The sequence below is a fragment of the Berghia stephanieae genome, chromosome 7, assembly GCF_034508935.2.
Source record: "Berghia stephanieae isolate SIO BIC M18660-M18661 chromosome 7, UCSD_Bste_1.3, whole genome shotgun sequence".
In the NCBI taxonomy this organism is placed as follows: domain Eukaryota; kingdom Metazoa; phylum Mollusca; class Gastropoda; order Nudibranchia; family Aeolidiidae; genus Berghia; species Berghia stephanieae.
The window spans coordinates 29,756,047-29,775,717 of NC_088366.1; the positions used below are offsets into that span (position 1 = coordinate 29,756,047).

A 19,671-nucleotide genomic window follows, 5' to 3' on the forward strand; every position below is an offset into this window, starting at 1 on the left:
ATCAACTCCCCCTTCCCAAACCCTTCCTCACCGGGAATCGATTTCATATGACAGAGGCGGACTTTATCCGGTCTCTTTTGCACTAAACAGGCAGCAACAAGGTCGCCTGCTGCCCTCATGATAGGACTCTATTCTATCGCAAACTTGGTGTCATGTGTTTAGGTAAAATCAAATGCACACAGATAAATCGCAGCAACACACAAAACTATGTGTTATCTTTAACGTTTATAGTCTGATTGATAACATTTAATGAGAACTAATCACCAAACAGTCGTTCTAAGACATTGGCAATGAGCTGAGTAATGTCATCTCCATTCATTCCTGACTTTTCACTGTTGGGCTAATATTATGCTGAATCTGGCTTACTTGTATCTTGGCAATTACTCAACCGTCTATGATGACTCGACTGCTTGCTTTCACTAAAGTTCTGCTATGAAGTCTTTTCTGTGTTGTCAATGTTTGGAAAAGGGTTGTTTTCACATCCATGTTTTTCAAACCTGTTAGATCTTGGTTGATCATAGCTGCCCCCCCCCCCCCTCCACCCCCTCACCCATTAGCGATTTTACCAAGATTCGAAACTGAATTGTTAGCTTGTTGACTCTCTCTCTCTCTCTCTCTCTCTCTCTCTCTCTCTCTCTCTCTATATATATATATATATATATATATATATATATATATATATGTGTGTGTGTGTGTGTGTGTGTGTGTGTGTGTTCACTCACTTTTTCCCCCCGAAACAATCGTTTCTATGTCCTCAATTTCTCTCTGTTGTTTCGGAAAAAAATACGTGAGTGAACTTGTTTATTTTTATATGCTCTAACCAACATTATCGAGCACTCTCGTACCTACAAGTGCCCGCCAACACTCATATATATATATATATATATATATATATATATATATATATATATATATATATATATATATATACAGATGAAGGGATGTCTCTTATATTTTTCTTACCTCAAGAGTTGATTAGCAAGTTGTCTGCTTCAGATCTATTAATCATTCCATATATCTATCTATCTATCTATCTATCTATCTATCTATCTATCTATCTATCTATCTATCTATCTTTTTATTTATCTATTTATCTCTCTCTCTATCTATAGATCTATCTATTTATTTATTTATCTATCTATCTCTTATTCAATCAATCTATCTATCTATCTATCTATCTATCTATCTATCTATCTATCTATCTATCTATCTATCTATCTATCTATCTATCTATCTACCTATCTATCTATTTATCAATCTATCTCAGTCAATCTATATTTGTCTATCGATCTATATATGTGTCTATCTATCTATCTATTTATCCATCTATCTATCTATCTCTTCATCCCTCTCGCTCTCTCTCTCTCTCTCTCTCTCTCTCTCTCTCTCTCTCTCTCTCTCTCTCTCTCTCTCTCTCCTTCTCTCTCCTTCCCTACTTTTTTCCAGTTTCGGCCTTCTATTAAATTACAACAGATCCTATTTAACCATCATCATTGCCTCTAGCTAGATAAATGTTATGGAAACCAAATGAAATTATACGAAAATCCCGTTTCACACCCCATTCAAACATTGCACGCTCTGTCGCCTCCTCCCAAATGGGTTCTAGAGCGATCTGGATCGCAAGTCAATTCTAGGGTTATCTCCCTTTCGTCACGCCCATTTAGATAGAGTTGTTGCCCTTTGTAACTCCCCATCAAAAATCAGTGGCCCGGACGTGATGCTGTTAGGAAGGAAGGAAGGCGGTGGGGAGGAAGGAACACGGGGAAATATTGGGATGGAGAAATAAAACAATTGAAGAGGAAGACATAGAAAGAAAAGAGAGAGGGAAAGTGAGTGGATTGAAGTTGAAATAAGGAAAAATGAAAACGATAGATCAGATAGTAATTTACACTTCTCGGCTCATGGAATAAAGGTCTATTTCGATGTCTGCCTCTTCATTGTTGTCGAATGTGTTAGCACTAAATATCACATTCAAATCGGGTTCCCCTCCCCCCCCCCCCTCCCCGAAAAAGAGAATATTTCATTTGATTTTAAATGCTAATAGCACCTAAATGTTTTATGGATTGCAAAGGGTCAGGTGTACTGATGAAGAAATATTTAGAGACCAATTTTAAGACATATTTCAAAAGTGAGTTACTTCCCCTTTTTAGCAGGCAATGATGACGCAGATTATTGTGACGATCTAACCATACCAAAGGAATTGGTGAACCCATTACAATTTCTGGACAGACAAATATTTATCTTTTACATTCACATAAAACTGTTAAAACTATTGTAGAGGGAATCACATTCACGCGATATTAAGGTAGTGGTGTATCCCATAAAAGTTTTTTACACGAATGGAATGGATGAGGTTTGCTTTTTTTTTTCTTCAGAACATAATTTTTTTTACAAACCATATAAAGGGGAAGTAATGACTCGAATTCAGAGGTAATTTTCCATTATAAGAGAGAAAACTGTAAGGGAATTCCCAAATGAGTTGTTGGTGGGATTTGAAACAAAGACGCGTTAAATCATCTTTGGATTACCGTGACTATGACTTAAACAATGTAGTTTTTAATTAAGAGACTTCAGTGTAGCCCGGTGTGTATTTATTAGCGTCCGATAACCGAACTTGCTCGGGCTCATCATTGTAATGTAAATACTCACAAACCAACCCAAAATATTGTCCATTACAACAATGTTAAATCAAGGCCATGATTGAATTAGATCATCAGAACTGCAAATACCTATGTGCATGCAGGTGAACCGCCATTCTTATACATTGCAGCTTTTGAATCAATCATGACGTACATCGTCCGCTTTGCTAGCTTGAAGTGGGTGTCCTTTTTAATCGCTATGTCAATTTGCATTTTTGTAATAAAATGTCAAAATTACGACCTGTAAACATTCTAGAAGCTATTTTCTATCATTTAAATATGAATGATTAAGGATCAATTTAATTAAGTTTATAAAACAATGATCTAAAACATTATCCACACGCCTTTTTTCATCACATTTTAACAAAACGTTGTCAGTTCTAAAAGAAATGTTCTATATCGTGGACTAAAACCCCTCAAAACAACTATTAGAAAACGTTAAGACCACATAAACAACCACAGCAACAACAAATTAAAACGGAAATTCATGAAACGAAGGCTATAATCTTTATTTTCCAAGACAACACGTCACGAATTCGAGGCTAAATTTGTTTTCACAACACACGAAAGTTGTCTCCATGGCAACAACACAATCTTAAGATTTCAAACATCAATTTTATTTTCAAATGTGTTAGACCAACATAAATCAACATTTGAAAAAAAAGACACTAGGTACACTTTTTTTTGTTTTTTTTTTTTTTGGGGGGGGGGGGGGGGGGAGGAGAAGGAAAAGATATTTCTGATCTTCATTTTCTCTCTTTTTTCTTTTCTTTTCATTTTTTTATTATTTCGGTCACGTTTTGTACTGGGCTTAATTTATCGCTGTGACGCTGTAATAGAAATCTTTTTGTTGTTGTTAATTTGAAAGTATATATATTACAACGGTGAGCCCATAACAATAGGGAACAAACTTGTGATGGCCAAAAAACTGGTTCCAATCTCATTTGAAATATAAAACCAATCTTCAGGAGGACTGGATACATACCTTGTGTAAATTATCTTCAAGTTTCAGAGTGATGGTATCTTATTTTCTGGTGGTCGTCAATAAAGATCATTCAACTTCGGTCTTTTACGTCCCCTTTTCCTTATAATCTGCCTAAGATCCTGCTACTAAAATAGTAAATGCCACCTTATGGTTCAGAATGCAACCTTTTCATTATTTGTCCCCCGAATGACTGGTTAACATACACATTTCCAAGGATTCTGTAACCGGAAAAGTATAGGGTGTGACGTCACGACTTTTGATCCTTATTTGGGTTATCAGGCCTGTTGGTAAAAGTAGATAAAATTGATGTAGAAATTTTCACACAGGTAACAATGGTGTAGATACGTATCTACTTTAAATTCGGATATAATTCTGTTAAGAATTGAGATTTCGCAAGAACAACGAACTCTTAAACGACATTAAAAACAGGCAAATGATATCAAAACTAGTAGTTTTACAATGACATTAAAATGTTACAGATGTATGAACTTACATGAAATCAGCAAGATTTATAATTTAAAAAAAAACCCCAACTCAACTGATCGATCTTAAAAGAATAGATAAAAAAAACATTAACCCGTGACCGTGTTTTGCCTCATTCTTGCGATCATTTTGATATCTTCTATCATTTATTTATTTTATTTTTTTCTATTCTGGCATTTTGTTAATACACTGTAGACGTCTATCTTCTTCTTTTTTTTTTTTACATCATTCACAATTTGTATTCTGCAGCGCCCCCCCCCACCACCAAAAAAAAAAAGAAAAGAAAAGATTAAAGCTAATAATAATGTAATAGCAAAATACAACAAAAAAAAAATAATAAAAAAATAAAAGATAAAGAAAAATGCGATTTCTTTGTACAAGCTAAAGGGAAGAAAGCTCTCCGGTCAGCAATTGTAAAGCTTTCCTCATACAAGCAAAGCAATCACCGTTCGAAATCGAATACTGGAAATCATCTTGGCAAAATTATGATATCGTCTACAGCTCGTGTCAACACAGGGTTTTTGGCCCATTGTCTCCCGTCCCGCGGGGCCAAAGTATCGAAGTTAAAATCACATCATGAACGGGAGCCATTCAAGGGAGATAATCGCCCGACGATTCACTTCCGTCCGTTGCGGTCAATTGCCGCCAATCCCCGAGTTCCAGAGTTCCCTTCTCCTTGTTTGCTTGGCTGATTGGTCCCTTTAGATGACGCTATCTGTAATTTGATTGGAGGAGAAAGAGGAAGTTGGCGCTTTGGTGCTTTGAATTCTGACGGTTTCTCCCACTATTCTACCTCTCCCATCCCACCCCCACCCACATTCTAAATTCAAATAGTTAGCTGGTAACTCTTATTTGTCTCTATTCTGGATGATGGGGCCATTTTGTCATCACAGTCTCCCATCCCATCACACTTCTCATTTTCTTCTTAATTTCTTTGGCATTTTCATGACTTTTATTGTTCCAAGTGATGGAGGTAAAAAAAGAAGACAAACAAGAGCACGATTATTAACTTCTCCGACACCTCTTGTAACCTTTAACCTTTATTGTTCGAACATAGCAACCGGAATAAATTCTGATCTTTGGGCCATATTGCTCTAAAGGACTTCTGAAAAAATGACTACCCATTTTAACCAAGAGAGCAGTAAAAGATTTAGGACTTTGACTTCAATGGAGACCGAAGCGCATCGCTTTAACTCCTCTATTGAGTGAAACAATTCATTTAGAATATAATATCAGACTAAAGTAAAATTCAACCTTTACAGGAAGAGAATTAAAAAATTGATATTGTTGAACTAAAGATGTACATATATTTTTACTTTTCGTATTTGATGAAGTTATTTTTTAATATTTATAATTCCCCTGTACAGATCCATATCAGTTGTTTGGCCCCATATCAAGCCACCTGTCAACTTCCGGTGAGTTCAACTTGTATATTTGTTGTTTAATTAATTTTAAGGTTTCAAATCTGAAATAATAACATTTCAAATAGGAATGTTGTTTAATATCAAGACTCAACTTGGCTTTAGAAAAAAATATAGGCATTAAGACTAAGACTCAAATCTTTTTTTTTTAATTGGCTTATTATTGAGACCTTGGGTGCCTTTCACTTCACATCACGTCAAATAGACATAAGATCAATTTATCATAAGATTTGTAAATCTTCTCCTTCAAATCATTTTAAAATAGTGTTTCCTTGTTTGTTTGTTTTGCTTGTTATTTTTGTTTGTTTGTTTGTGTGTTTTTGTTGGATTTTTTTGTGGTGTTTTTTTTTTCTTCAACGTGTTTACAGCGAAACGAATTCCTTCATATCCTAATTAACTCATATATTATATTATATATATACGTTATACGGCTCGAGTCGTTTAATACGAAAGACATTTGATGCTGTAGTAAAAGGAGTTACTGCTACAAGATTTAAACAAGGTTACACACCAAAACATATATGAGATATGGGAATTATTAAAACCCAATCATCACATAGAACCTTTATAAAACAAACCTAACATATTTCGTTTCTTTTATTTCCCTTTATTTTTTATTAGACGTGCATCATACTTTCAAATCATCATTTATCTGGTTAATTACAAACTAAGCAGGCCAAAGTTTGAGGGTTCAGGTAAAATAGGATTGATCCGACAATTTGTGCCCAACAGTCAGTATTGTGTGTCGTATAATTCACTGACTCCTTATTTCTAAAGAAAATAAAACCCCTACAAACTTATTAGCATCTTTTAAATTTCTATTGACCTACAACACATCCAAAAAAAAAGGAAGCTTGATAGAATAGTATCTTATAGGCTAAGAACGTTGTTTTTTTTTTTTAAAACAAGTGTCGCTCAATTTTACGACATCCAGAACACTAACTGATGGGCACAAGTTTGTTTAATCAATCCAACGTTAATTGAACAAAATGTACTTAGCAGCGTAAGCATCGAGTCTTTATTTCACCAAATACAATATTACAATAGAACACGAGTAATATATATGTAGTATAATATTCCAAAATGTTGAAATGGGTTAGTACAAATATTATGATAAAAGTAATACTTGCATTCTTGCGTTTAGAAGTTTGAAATCGCTCCCCACTGGTTTAGACGTCTTCGGGAATTTCCAAAACAAGAGCGTGAGATTGTTATACAATGTGACTTGAAGCGTCAGTCCGATGTCATGTTGGAATTAATTATATTAGGGGAATGCGTTTGTTACCTTTTAAGTCCTTTAGTTATGTCCAACACAGCGAATATTATTTCAAGAACAACTTTGACATTAACGACATTTCTGCCGTACTCTGGAAAAACACATATTTAAAGATTTGGTCAGAAAACTCGTCCTTCAAATATCGATCGATTTAAATGGCTCTCATCTTGGCAAAATCTCTCAAACTCGGGACATCGGCTTTTAAATATTATGTGTTTTTCCGGAGTAAGTAGATTTCTCAAGGATTGACGGTTTCTCCTCGAGTGAACAAAAATCAAATATCACACCAGCTCTTATTATACACAATTCACAACACTTAGATGAGAGTACCGTGAGTTTCCATCCTTTAAATATTTATTCTCTCACAGAGCAAAAGGCTGAATTGGGCAGCAAATGTATTCACTCAATATCGAAAATTTAATTACATTTAACAGGATCAGAATTAGAAAATCAAAGCATTTTGAAGTCACGGGGGAAAAATCACTCTCCTGAACAGAAACATTTGTTTTGGCTGAAATTTTACAAGTTAAACTTAAAATTCAGTTTAAGTATCAAGCTCATCCCAAAATAATACCATATTATAATAGTAATAAGACTATTTCTATATCGCCTTTCGTCGAAACCTCAAAGCGCTTTTTTTAAAAAGGACATTGTTTACCCAAGTAACAATAATGTTGCAAGTCCAAATCAACCAAAATATCAAAACAAGAAAGAGCATAAAACGGGCATCATAAACATCATCAATACAAAAATCACATACAATACATTTAAAATTCAATTGAGTAAATATTTTCTGAAAAGATATGTTTTCAGGTTATTTTTGAAATGTCTATTGAACTCGAAAATCTCGCAGATTAAGGGAGATCATTCCAAATCGTGGGTCCGAATTTCATAAGAAACATATCGCCAAAATATTTAAGTTTAGTTTTAGGAGATGCTAGCAATTTTAAATCCTGGGATCTAAGATTTCTCAGAGGTACGTACGGTTGGAGTATGTGTCGAATGTAGAGGGGGACAGAAGACTCAAATACAACAAAGCAGATAAGGGCTATTATAACGATTGATTAGAAATATAAACGCCTTTGACATCTCTTATACTCCCCAGGTTCCGGACAAATTCAATTATGGCAGTTCCTCCTGGAGCTCTTGTCCAGTTCGGCAAATGCTGCTTGTATCACGTGGGAGGGGATGAACGGAGAGTTCAAACTGGTTGACCCCGACGAGGTCGCCCGGAGATGGGGCGAGCGTAAATCCAAACCCAACATGAACTACGACAAATTGAGTCGGGCTTTACGGTACTACTATGACAAAAACATCATGACGAAAGTACACGGAAAGAGATACGCCTACAAATTTGACTTCGCTGGACTCACACAGGTATTGTGACTTTAGGGCTTAGTACTATGACACCTGATTTGTAGATCCCGGGTTCGAGTCCCGTTGTGGGAGCGGCAAAGTTGAATCCTTGCAAAAATGTTCCTCACTCGCATTTTCTTATCATAATCATGTGCAAAAATAGTACTTGGCCGATGACCTGGTTGTCTTCAAAAGCAATTATAACAATATTTTACTTGTCCTATATTATGTGACTTTGTTATACTGTTAGTTCAGGACCCTTAAAAATCAATTTGAGCACATTAAGTGGATATTGCTCAATGAAAATTTACTTTTTATTGTTTAAGAAATTATATATATAAATTATAAATTATAAATTATATTATAAATTTCTATATCATAAATTACAATATAAGCTAGTTCTCTTACAATATCCGTCCCCGCCTTCTGTCTAAGCCATTCATTCACACGTGACTGGAATGGACCAATGTGCGTAAAGTGCCCTACCCAGAATGCAACGCCGAGGCCAACGTATTGAGTTCATTATTGCCCACCATGTCACTAATGCTCATAATAGGTCAGAGAAGTCGTGACATCACACTTTCTGCTCTTTCGGTTCCAAACTTATTGGAAGTGTCTATGTAACAAGTCCTTTGGAGGACTAATATTGAATAGATTGCATATTGAAACATGAGGTGGCATAACTATTTCAGTAGCAGGATATAAAGGCAGATTAATAACATTACAGGACGTAAAAGATTTTTATTGACGACCAACATATAATTAGATTAGAAAATAAAATGGCATCACTCTGAAACCAGATGATCAATTACACAAGGTATATTATATCAAGTCCTCCGCAAGAGTGGTTTTACAATTCCAATGAGATTTGAACCATGATTTCTAAATCACATCCTACACAAAATGATCTGGACAAATACTCCGAAAACCTACGAGAGCCCTCACCAAACTTGCATTGGCCTCGCAATGTAAACAAAAAAATAGGAGGAGACCACGGAGCACCTGGCAGCGAGACCTGGAGGAAGATATACAGAAAATTTGCTTCATACAAAAGAAGTTTAAGAGCCTCGTTAGGGATCTTGGCCTTGATGGAGGACTATATAAGTATGTACTTTGCGATTTCAAAAATAGTACATATTTTGAAATATAATGTTAACAAACGAGAAATATCTTTAAGTAATCGAGTGTTTTTCTTGTTTTTTTTTTCTTCTTACAGCTTTTACAGTCAGCCAGTTCTGAATCTCCTTTCAAGTTCCACCAGGACTTTCTGACGTGTCCCGCCCCAAAATCTTACTTCCGGCAAGCATCACACACCTTCGTTCCTCCCACCTCCGGCCTCTTTCCCACAGCCGGATGTTACTGGTCCGGGCATGCCGGTGGGTTCCTTCCTGGTATTGGTGGTCATGTGATTTCTTCCCACCCATCCTCTCACCTTGGATCCATCGGGTATCCATACTCGTAAATTGGGTATTTCTGCCGTGCGGTGACAAAAAAAAAAATCTTTAAAAAAAAGATTGGGGCAGGAAATCTTATTTCAAAGATCAATCGATTAAGATAGAACCCAATTTATCAAAAAATTTCGAACTTGAGAGCTGGAGTTTATCAGCTTGCTACCATTAAGTCTTTTGTCTATCGCAAAATACTTTACATTAGATCTATAAGATTACCCATCTACCCAATCACTGCTGGGTGGACAGGGGGTGGGGGCAGAAAAAAATCTCGATTTCACCCGGTATCGATCTCCGCCCCTTGCAATCGGGACCTCCAAAAACTTCAAAAGAGAGATGAATTCTGACTACAAATTCTCAGGTTTAAAGACATTTATTGTCAAGATTGTGGTCCTCTAAATCGATTGAAATTTGAAGTAAATCTTTTCTTGCCCAAATGACAAAAAACGTTTTTTATCAGTACACAGTGATATTTGGTTTGCATTTTTTCATAAACTACAACGACTTCACTACGAAAAGCCGATATCACAATACGAAATATGCGACTCTCGCCTGCGAGTGATATTAGAATTCAAAACATAGAGTAAGATAAAGGAGAAATGCCAATGAATCCGCCATTAGATTATCACTGGAATAAGCATTTTCCGTGGTAGAAATGTCGGGGCCCCGTTAGCCCCAGCAGTGATTGGACATCTAGATCTGTTAGACTTGGCGGAAAGTACTTTGCGATATACTTGCGTGCTGTCCAAATGGGTAGAAAGCAATCGCTTTTGTCCGTTTTATACCATAGAAACCGGGATAAACTCTGTCTCTATGGGCATAATGGCTCTGACGGACTACTTCAATTGTGGCATAGGCGTGGATGGCTTGTGGCAGGTCTCACCGTAGATGAGCCATCATGTGGAAAAAGGCAGAACAATAAAGACACCGTTTTTACACAGGACTTATGACTTAAAAATGGAAGCAGTTAACATAAATTATGTATTAAATAAAAACAGCTGACATTAACAATGTACTTAAACTATGCTAAGATGATCTTTTTATATCAATCTAACATAGTTTTTTCAATTGTAAATTTATGATTAGGAATTTGCCGCTGCAGTAATCTTGAAAGGTCTAGGAAAGTTGCCTCATGTACAAAGGGACCAGTTTCGATTCTGAGTTGAGTGGTATTCTTTTTTTTAAATCTCTTCTAACCTTTCTGTCCGACCAGCAATGATAGGGTAGCTAGGCTTCTTTGATTCGGGGGTGGGGTTAATTAGTCTTATCCAAGGACACCTAGATACTTTTACTTTCCGTTTAATAATGGGAAAACCAAGATAAAGTTATACTTAATTGCGTCAAAATATGTAGTGGGTACTTTGTAAATCTATGTCGATAAAGTGATGATGGTAAATTTCTTTCTTGAATTTTATAATTCTGTGCTATCTTGTTTGTAAGTTCTTATTCCACCTAGAAGTGATTGGGTAGCTAGGCTTCTTTGATTCGGTGAAAGGTATTTTTCCCCATGCGTAGATTTTAGTTCTATCTAAAGACCAGCAAAATACGTTAACTGTCTCTTTAGGGCTGTGGAAATCAGGATAGGCTTCTAGTTCAATGCGTCTTATGACTCCGCAGTAGGTACTACTTTGTAAATATGGCAATAAAGTGATGGTGGTGATTTTCTCTCTTGAATGTTTAAATTATGCGCTGTGTTATTTGTGAGTTCAGGGTCCACCAAGCAGTCATTAAGTAACTAGGCTTCTTGGTTCGATAGAAATTATTTGGTGCATGTACCTGATTTGAGTCTTATCCAAAGACAGCAATTTATTTTTACTGTCTATTTAACACTTGGAAAACTAGGATAAGCTTCCACTTTATTGGTCGTAAGACTCCGCAGTGCTATTTACTATCGTAAATATGACAATAAAGTGATTATGGTAATTTTTTTTCTTGAATGTTAACATTTTGTGCTGTCCTGTTTGTAAACTCAGGGTTCCTAATACTTCTGTATACTGACCAAAAACAAAAACAAAAAAGCAACCCAACTTTTTACATTTCGACCAGAAATCTTTAACGTTATATATCCATTCCAGTCCCAAAATAGACACCCCAGCCCCTTTTTAATGAGGTTTTAAAGATATGATATATTTAAAGGAGCAAATGTTTTCTGGTAATTTTTAAAAAATGTTTTGTAAATGTATGTATATATCAGGATATATTTTCAAGTCAAAACAACCTGAATGTTACTTGTTTCTACAAGTGGGTCCATTCAATGCCATAAATATTTATCGTATTTGAATTTTGTATTATATTCAATTTTGAATATTTACAGTTTGTGACTCGACACGACTCGCTGGTATTATTTCGTGATGGACTGATAAAGAGAATTGAATTTACAATCAAAATGATTAGAATTAAAAACTTTAAAATTCTTCTCGCAGTGAGAGCTTGCATTCACTCCTCTTAATGTAAACAATAATAATGTGTATTGCTGGGATGTACAAGTTAGACCTAAAATTCAATTTTCTGTGTCAAACTCATCGCGACAAAAAAAAAAAAAATGAATGCCGGATGGTGGCGAGTGTCTGTCAAAACAGAAAAGAAGAGTGAGAGAAGAGAGAGAGAGAGAGAGAGAGAGAGAGAGAGAGAGAGAGAGAGAGAGAGAGAGATGAGAGACGTACTTGATTAACGAAGAGTGAGTAATAGAGAGAAAGAGATAAGAGACAGAGAGAGAGAGAGAGAGAGAGAGAGAGAGAGAGAGAGAGAGAGAGAGAGAGAGAGAGAGAGAGAGAGAGAGAGAGAGATGAGAGACGTACTTGATTAACGAAGAGTGAGTAATAGAGAGAAAGAGATAAGAGACAGAGAGAGAGAGAGAGAGAGAGAGAGAGAGAGAGAGAGAATAAAGCTATCGAATGGTAACAACTGATCCAGATGCAATAACGATGTTGTATTTATTGATGTTAATTGAATAGAAGAATTTTTTAAACGGTAATAAAAGACTATTTAAATCACCAATCTAAGTTCCATCCTCATTTATTTTAACCTGTTTTTTTTTCAGCCCTACCTAGGAAACCAACTATTTGACAAAAGAAACATAACATGATGTTATTGACAGTTGGAATAGTTTTCCGTTCTCTGACAAAACAATGTTTTTTTCATTTTGGCCAGAAATCATTTATTTCTAAATTGATTGATTACTCAACTAGTCAACACGCTTCAAACTTGACATTATTTCGAAGTCCCGGGTTTAAGACAGTTTGTCAAGTAGAAGGTCATTTTAATCGATCGATTTTTGAAGTAGATTTTCTGGCCACGTTTTTTTTTTTAATTTGTGTTTTGTCAGAGTTTTGTAGTATCCCTGCATTGTGTCAACAATCAAAGTAAATTGTACCGTGTTGCCTAAAGCTGTGGGCCACAACACAGTTGATGAAAAGTAAACAAAACAACTTTAGAAAGAAAAAAAAGAAAGGAAGGCAAAAAGATTGCATTTGTGTCGCGTTGTTATGCAGCTCTTATTCGCAATAAATATAATGCTCTGAGCGCTTTACAATTATTTTATCATAGTCTGAAACAGTCTACATTAAACACATTGGATCATAGGAGTACATGAAGTGTCCGGACTAAACAATGCTGTTATACTTGAAATTTAATGTTCATCTCTGATTGGAAGAGGACAGTCACAATAGCAAATCCTTTGTAAAAACAAAATCATAGGAGTTCAGAAAATATTCATTATTCCGCGTGTATCCTGTTTAACTAAAAATAGATTTTGACGCATATTCATATTATGACCACAAAATTATATGTTATATGTTTCCAATTGTTAAATTTAAGAACCAATCAAATGGAAGCAATATTTTTAAACGATACATTTTGATAAGAAATAACAAGGGCTTGAAATTTTCAACCTTTTCCCAATGTCCCGCAGCGGTATTGAGGAAACTTGTTCGAAATGCCAAATGTAGGAGTTAAAGAGGTCCCAGGTCCCGACTCAAACCTTTGGACTAAATAAAGTTTAGATAGTTTTGTAAGTCCAAGACACCATGGCGACACAAATGATAGTTCCTCCGTGACCGTTTGTTGCTACGCCTGGCAAGCTATTGACATGTGTGCTTTTTAAAAACCATTACCATCTAGATAGTTTGAGTCTCGGTTTATTATCATACAGTGCATACGCCTTTGAAAATTACTACAGTTGTTTTATTAATTTATTTTTAATGTTATTGTTTTATTTTATTAAAACTAGTTGAATAAATAATTCAGTGGTTTTAAATTGTAATCGCAAATTTAGAAAACATATTTTTCATCTGATATCAACCAATAAGCAAACACCTGGCAATTCCTGAGCATCCACGCAATGTTAACACATGTGAATGAAAGAAAAAGGTGTCGTTATCTGTTCCGATACAAAGCTTTCATCAATGTGTCATATAATTGTGACGAATACTCATTAACTAACTGTGGGACTGACCTATTTGTCCGCTTGGCATGCATGCAATAAAGGTAGTTATGGTTTTAAGGAATATTTGCCAGTTGACTGAAAATATAAGTAAGTGGACGCAACGAGTAAATGGCAGGAAACATTCTAATTTGTTAATGCTTAGTAAGGCTCGAACCACCAATTTCAAGACGGAATTTCGTCGGGATAAACCATCGGTTATGAGGTCTAGTGGTATGACACTCGCTTTTGGATCGCGCGCATAGTTGAGTCCTTGGAGAAGGCTCTTTACTCACATTCTCTCACCGTAATCAGGTGTAAAATGAGTACCTGGTCGTTAACAGCGTTGTCTCTGTCCGAAAAAAACTGTAAATCGCCTAACAAGCGTCATGTCCCGTCCTACATGTTAAATGTTTTTGTTGGCCAGGGACCCCTTGTAGAGCGCTTTGGTTTTCTAGTCAGGACCAGTCGATATCAAGCACGGACCCAATCTTTATCCAGCCATCTTTCTAACCAAGAGAGGTCCCGATAGCTCAGATGGTAGAGAACTCGCTTCGTTCGCAAGGAGACCGAGGTCGATCCCGGCTGCAGTCGAGATTTTTTTCTGTTCTCCCTTTCCATCCAACAGTGGGTCAATTGGATCTGGCGGAAAGTGCCTTGCAAACGGTTTGCAATCAATTGTTACTGTCCATTTCACGCTATAGAAACCGGTATCCTAACGGCTCTGAAGGACCTCTACACCAAGTATTCATCTATCCACCTACCCATCCATCTATCCATCAATTCACCCATCCACTATAGTTCATCCAACTATCCATTCATCGCCCGACTTATTAGTATTAGAGCTTACATAATTACCTCATCCACTCACTAATACAACCAGTCAATATCAAACACCGTTCCAAGCTTTATCCATTCATGATTCTAACCTACCGATCATCCATTCTTCCCTCATCTATCCACTTATGATTATCCATCAATTTGTTCCATCCTCTATTTTCCCATCCATTTATCCATCATCCATCCATCCATATATCTACATATATATATCTATTCATTCGTCTATCCATCCATAGTCCCATCTATTTTTCCATCATTCATCAGATCCATCCATCCATCTACTCACTCAACCACCTATCCATGCATCCATCCACTTTCAATAGTGATATCCATTATGATCCATTCCTTTTACTTATAATTTGAGCTTACATCATTAAGGCATCCACTCACTAATCCAACCAGTCAATATCAAGCACTGTCCTAATCAATTCCCATTCAAATATTTCATCTCCCTTTTTAACCCTTTAATGTCGATTATAGATTTCTTTGAACTACCTATAATAACTTCTCCCATTTAGTAAGTGATGATAACTGCAGAACCGGTCATTTTGACAAAGAAATCAGTACAGCGATGCGACTTGGGAGTCATTTTAAGTCGCATCGCTCCTTTACTCTCTTGGGAAAATAAATGGAAAGATATGGTGCTTGTAAGAGTGAAATCGACCCCCGCTTGTAAATGGTTAACCAAAGCATCCACTATTGCTACTATCATCACCAACAACACCCTTCAAACGTCCAACTTTTTTTTTTAAATTCACAACCGCTACTACCACCGACATTACCACGACCATCACCACCACCATCATCAATACCAATACTTCTAGTTTGTAGGTTTTGATGTAAGCCAATCGAAAAGCGGAAATTGCGCTATTGGGTTGCCCGTAGGAGGCTCGGGAGTGCACGAGGTTCGGACGAGATATTGAGTTTTGATTTCCGGTGGGCGCCATTCTCACTCGGTACTCGTCACGTCTGAGAGGCCTATGTCACGTGGTTTGGAAAAATAGCCAATCAATGGAGACAGGAACAAGTGGCGGGAAAGGAGGAGGGGAGCGGGAAATCTAAATGCCGCCTGTTTTCCTTTCATCGCCTGTCGATGAGAGTCCGTGTTTGCTCTCCCGGTACCTTTGTCTTGTCGCTACCCGAAGTCCCTCACACCGTTTCCGGTTCTTACCCACTTTCAGATTTTTCAACTACGACAGTACCAGAGGAAGGAAAGGCAGGGCGGGGATGGGGGTTTCCTCCCTGTCTATATTTACTCATTTATTCATTTTTTGACAAATGGCCCCATTCATTAAAATTAGCTTTGGTGACCGCGCTCTGAAAAATACACGTATTTAAACATTTTGACCAGAAACGTGTCCTTCAAATATCGATCGATCTAAATGACCCTCATCTTGGGAAAAACTCTCAAGCCTGGGACTTCGCGAAGTATTTTTAAATACATGTTTTTCGAATATTTATTCCCGAGACTACAATATGAAAAATACCGTGGTCGTGTGAAAACTGTATTATATACCTAAAATGAGTTTAGGATTGAAGTAATAAGAAATGCAACTTTGTCACATTTCAGAGCCGCAATTTACAGCGATATTACAGTTGCCGACATTATAGTAAGTTGCCTACACCAATTCGGTATTCATGAATATTTCAGAACAAAAGAGAAAACGAAGCCTCATTTTTAAAAATATCTCATCAGTTGTTGTTTTTCAGAGCAAGCAGTTTGTAAATTGGTACTACATGAATAAGAGGACAACTTTGTTTTAAAGAAGAAGACCTAAAGACGGAATAATATTGCAAAAACGTAATTTCTACCATAAATTTGAAACCAGTCGACGACAAACACCGGGTCTGTAACTTTCAAGTGAAACACCGGATCTAAAGTATCCAAGCACAGAGTAGTCCTCACACACCAGAGCCCATTTTTATGCAGGCGGACTAGATTTAGTTCTTTACCAGTCTAGTAAAATATCTCCTAGTCTTAAGCCTAAGCGAAGCAAGTGACTAAAAAATTGGTTCTTACGAGCGTTTTCTAGTCTCTGACTAGCTAGGCTTTTGCATAAAAGTGGGCGTTGTAAAGACATTGACTAATGCGGTTATTTTGTGCTGGTAACATCAAGCTCTCTAGTAAACGATGGCAGGTAAGATATCAGTCTTCATACTTATCAACACAAAAGATGCCCAAAGAGTAAATTAACAACACATCCCGATTAGATTCGGGTTTTTTTTTAATTTTTAGCTTTTACTCTCAAAAATGTATACTTTCGACGATCTAAACATATCTTACAGTTTTTCAAAGCCAGTGTCAATATCAACAGGACACTATTTGCCTCTGTCATTCGTAACTGAAGTATTTTCCTTCCGAATCGAAGCTCTCTCAATCTCACAAGAGATGTTATCTTGTCGACTCTGTGATGTATCCTAGTAATAAGTCTCAGACTAAAATTGAAGTTCGACATCAGGATATGACTAAAACTTGGCCAAACTTAGTCCGAAGGTGCCGTGATTTTAGTCTTGGACTTGCTTGGTCAGCTCAAATAAAAAGCGATTTCTTTCTCAAGTTCTTACTAAGTTCAGGGAATAAACTCTAGTCCGCGTTCATAAAAACGGGCCCAGTCCTGGTTGTCGGCTACTTCCGAATATTCTTTTTGTTTTCTATGCTTTGTGTTTGCAGGCACAAACAATACAACAAGAAATCGAGCGATGACGTCATTGAGAAGTGATTTTGGCGATGAATAAAAATTCACTTCTATTTATCGCCAACCATTGATTGATATGGTAGTGGACAGTGTATTAGCCGAGACTAGTGATAATATCGAGACAAAAAACTTAGAGGCCCTATGACTATGCAATGTCAACTTGGTCAACACGGCAGTTTAGAACCGACGGTATGCCTAACCTTCAAAGTTTATAGTCTGTTAGAGAGAATTTAATGAGACGTAATAAAACAATTGAAGTTAGAAACTGAGAAAACCTGTGTCAAATTTAAGTTACTCTCATATTACAAATAAATATTTGAACGAGGAGATATTTACCTTCTTGACCCTGATCTAGATACTATTCGTTTTCTATAAAAACCCTTTTGCATCACTCAACGTTTCCTTTCTCCGTATTTCAGTATCGGGTATTAGTATAAAAAGTATTGTTTGAGTCTGAACTTATTGCTTTGTCCTTGTCTTTGTTTGTTACTTTGTTTCACTATATTTTACTTGTTTCATTTATATTATGATTAACCGTATGTGTAAATGTATATATTGTGATTGATTTTATATATATATATATATATATATATATATATATATATATATATATATATATATATATATATATATGGGCGTAGCCATCGTTAAATTATAGCCTGACACTGAAACCCAAAAAGACTGGCATTTTGACGTCATTATTTGGTTTTTGCACCGCCGAGTGAGTTGTCGTTAGTAGTGCTCATGGAAACAAGTGGTCCCATTGGTAGAACTATTGAATACAACTCACGATTTGTTTTCTTTTGTGGCGAAAGACGCATTTTGACGTCATTTTTTGGTCAGTGTCAGACTATAAGTTAACGATGGCGACGGTGTGGGTCAACGTGAATCGACAATATGTCGACGAGAGGTTTCGTTTAGACGTACAGTTAGTTGCTCCACGTCGGATCTGGGACAACACACACACACACACACACACACACACACATTTATATATATATATATATATATATATATATATGTGTGTGTGTGTGTGTGTGTGTGTGTGTATGATTTTGGCGATGAATAAAAACTCACTCCTACTAGTTATCGCCAACCACTGATATGGAAAACTGGCCAATCCATCAAAGAAATGAAGGACGAGATATAAAATAACAATTCTCGGCCTTAAAAAAACACAAAACAAACGGATTGGTCAGATAACATACAAAAGAACATTTATATACGCAGGAGGAGAAAAAGACATTATATTCGCATTGGACAACCCACTACTAAAAGGAGGAGGAACAAAAAAGCCCTAATTTCTTTGAGCCCGATACAATCTGACTGAAATAAGTAGAACGGTGAGAAAATGTGCGGCTATGTGGTCTAGTGGTATGACACTCACCGTACTCAGGTGTAAAATGAGTACCTGACCGTTAACAGCGTTGTCTTTGTCCGAAAAATTGTAATATCGCCTAACAGGCGTCATGTCCCGTCCTACATGTTAAATGTTGCTGTTGACCAGGGACTCCTTGTAAAGCGCTTTGAGCACATTTAGTGGATATTGCGCTATATAAAAAAGCTCCAAAAAAAAAAAAAATGATACTAAGCTGCTAGAACCTGTGGACTATAAAAAGGTAATGACCAAAAAAATAAATAATATGACAGCTTTTAAAAAATGCTAAATATGGAACGTTTCGGGCTAAAAACTTTTCTTCAGTCTAGATAAACAAAGAAAATCATTAATACATCATTTGAAATCCAGATAGATAGCAGATTCTTCAGCTGGATTTGAAGTGATATATTAAACAATCTCCTTACCACCTATTGAAAAATCCTCACATTTGTTAGGATGCAAACGTCGCTTTTCTTATCCAGATTTCATTTCTTTTTGCTATCGCTATAAAAAATGTGACATTCTGTAATAGAGCTCATATTGTCGAACAATATTATGTATAGAAAGTGCTTGTTGCTTTTCTGTTTGAGTAAGAAATGTCTGTTTTTGTGTTGAGTGGATGTGAAGTTTTGGGGAAAATTCTGAAAATGGCTGGTAAGGAGAGGGTTAATGTTTATATTGAGTTATTTTGGTGACTGAAGAAGGAATTTGGGCCCGAAATGTTCCGGG

General features: G+C 36.3%; 1 protein-coding gene across 3 annotated transcripts in view; it reads left to right on the plus strand.

Annotated features, from left to right (window-relative positions):
• Positions 1–10,055, plus strand: part of LOC144977027 (uncharacterized) — a 44,889-nt gene extending 34,834 nt beyond the window's left edge. For 2 of the 3 annotated variants that reach the window (XM_078921726.1, XM_078921727.1), the window contains 3 exons: positions 5,475–5,522; positions 7,910–8,181; positions 9,377–10,055. In XM_078921726.1, coding sequence (XP_078777852.1) covers positions 5,475–5,522; positions 7,910–8,181; positions 9,377–9,622 — 566 coding nt within the window. In that variant the 3' untranslated portion in view covers positions 9,623–10,055. The remainder of the gene's footprint in view (positions 1–5,474; positions 5,523–7,909; positions 8,182–9,376) is intronic. The other variant, XM_078921725.1, reaches the window with a different exon arrangement.
• The last annotated feature ends 9,616 nt before the right edge of the window (positions 10,056–19,671 follow it).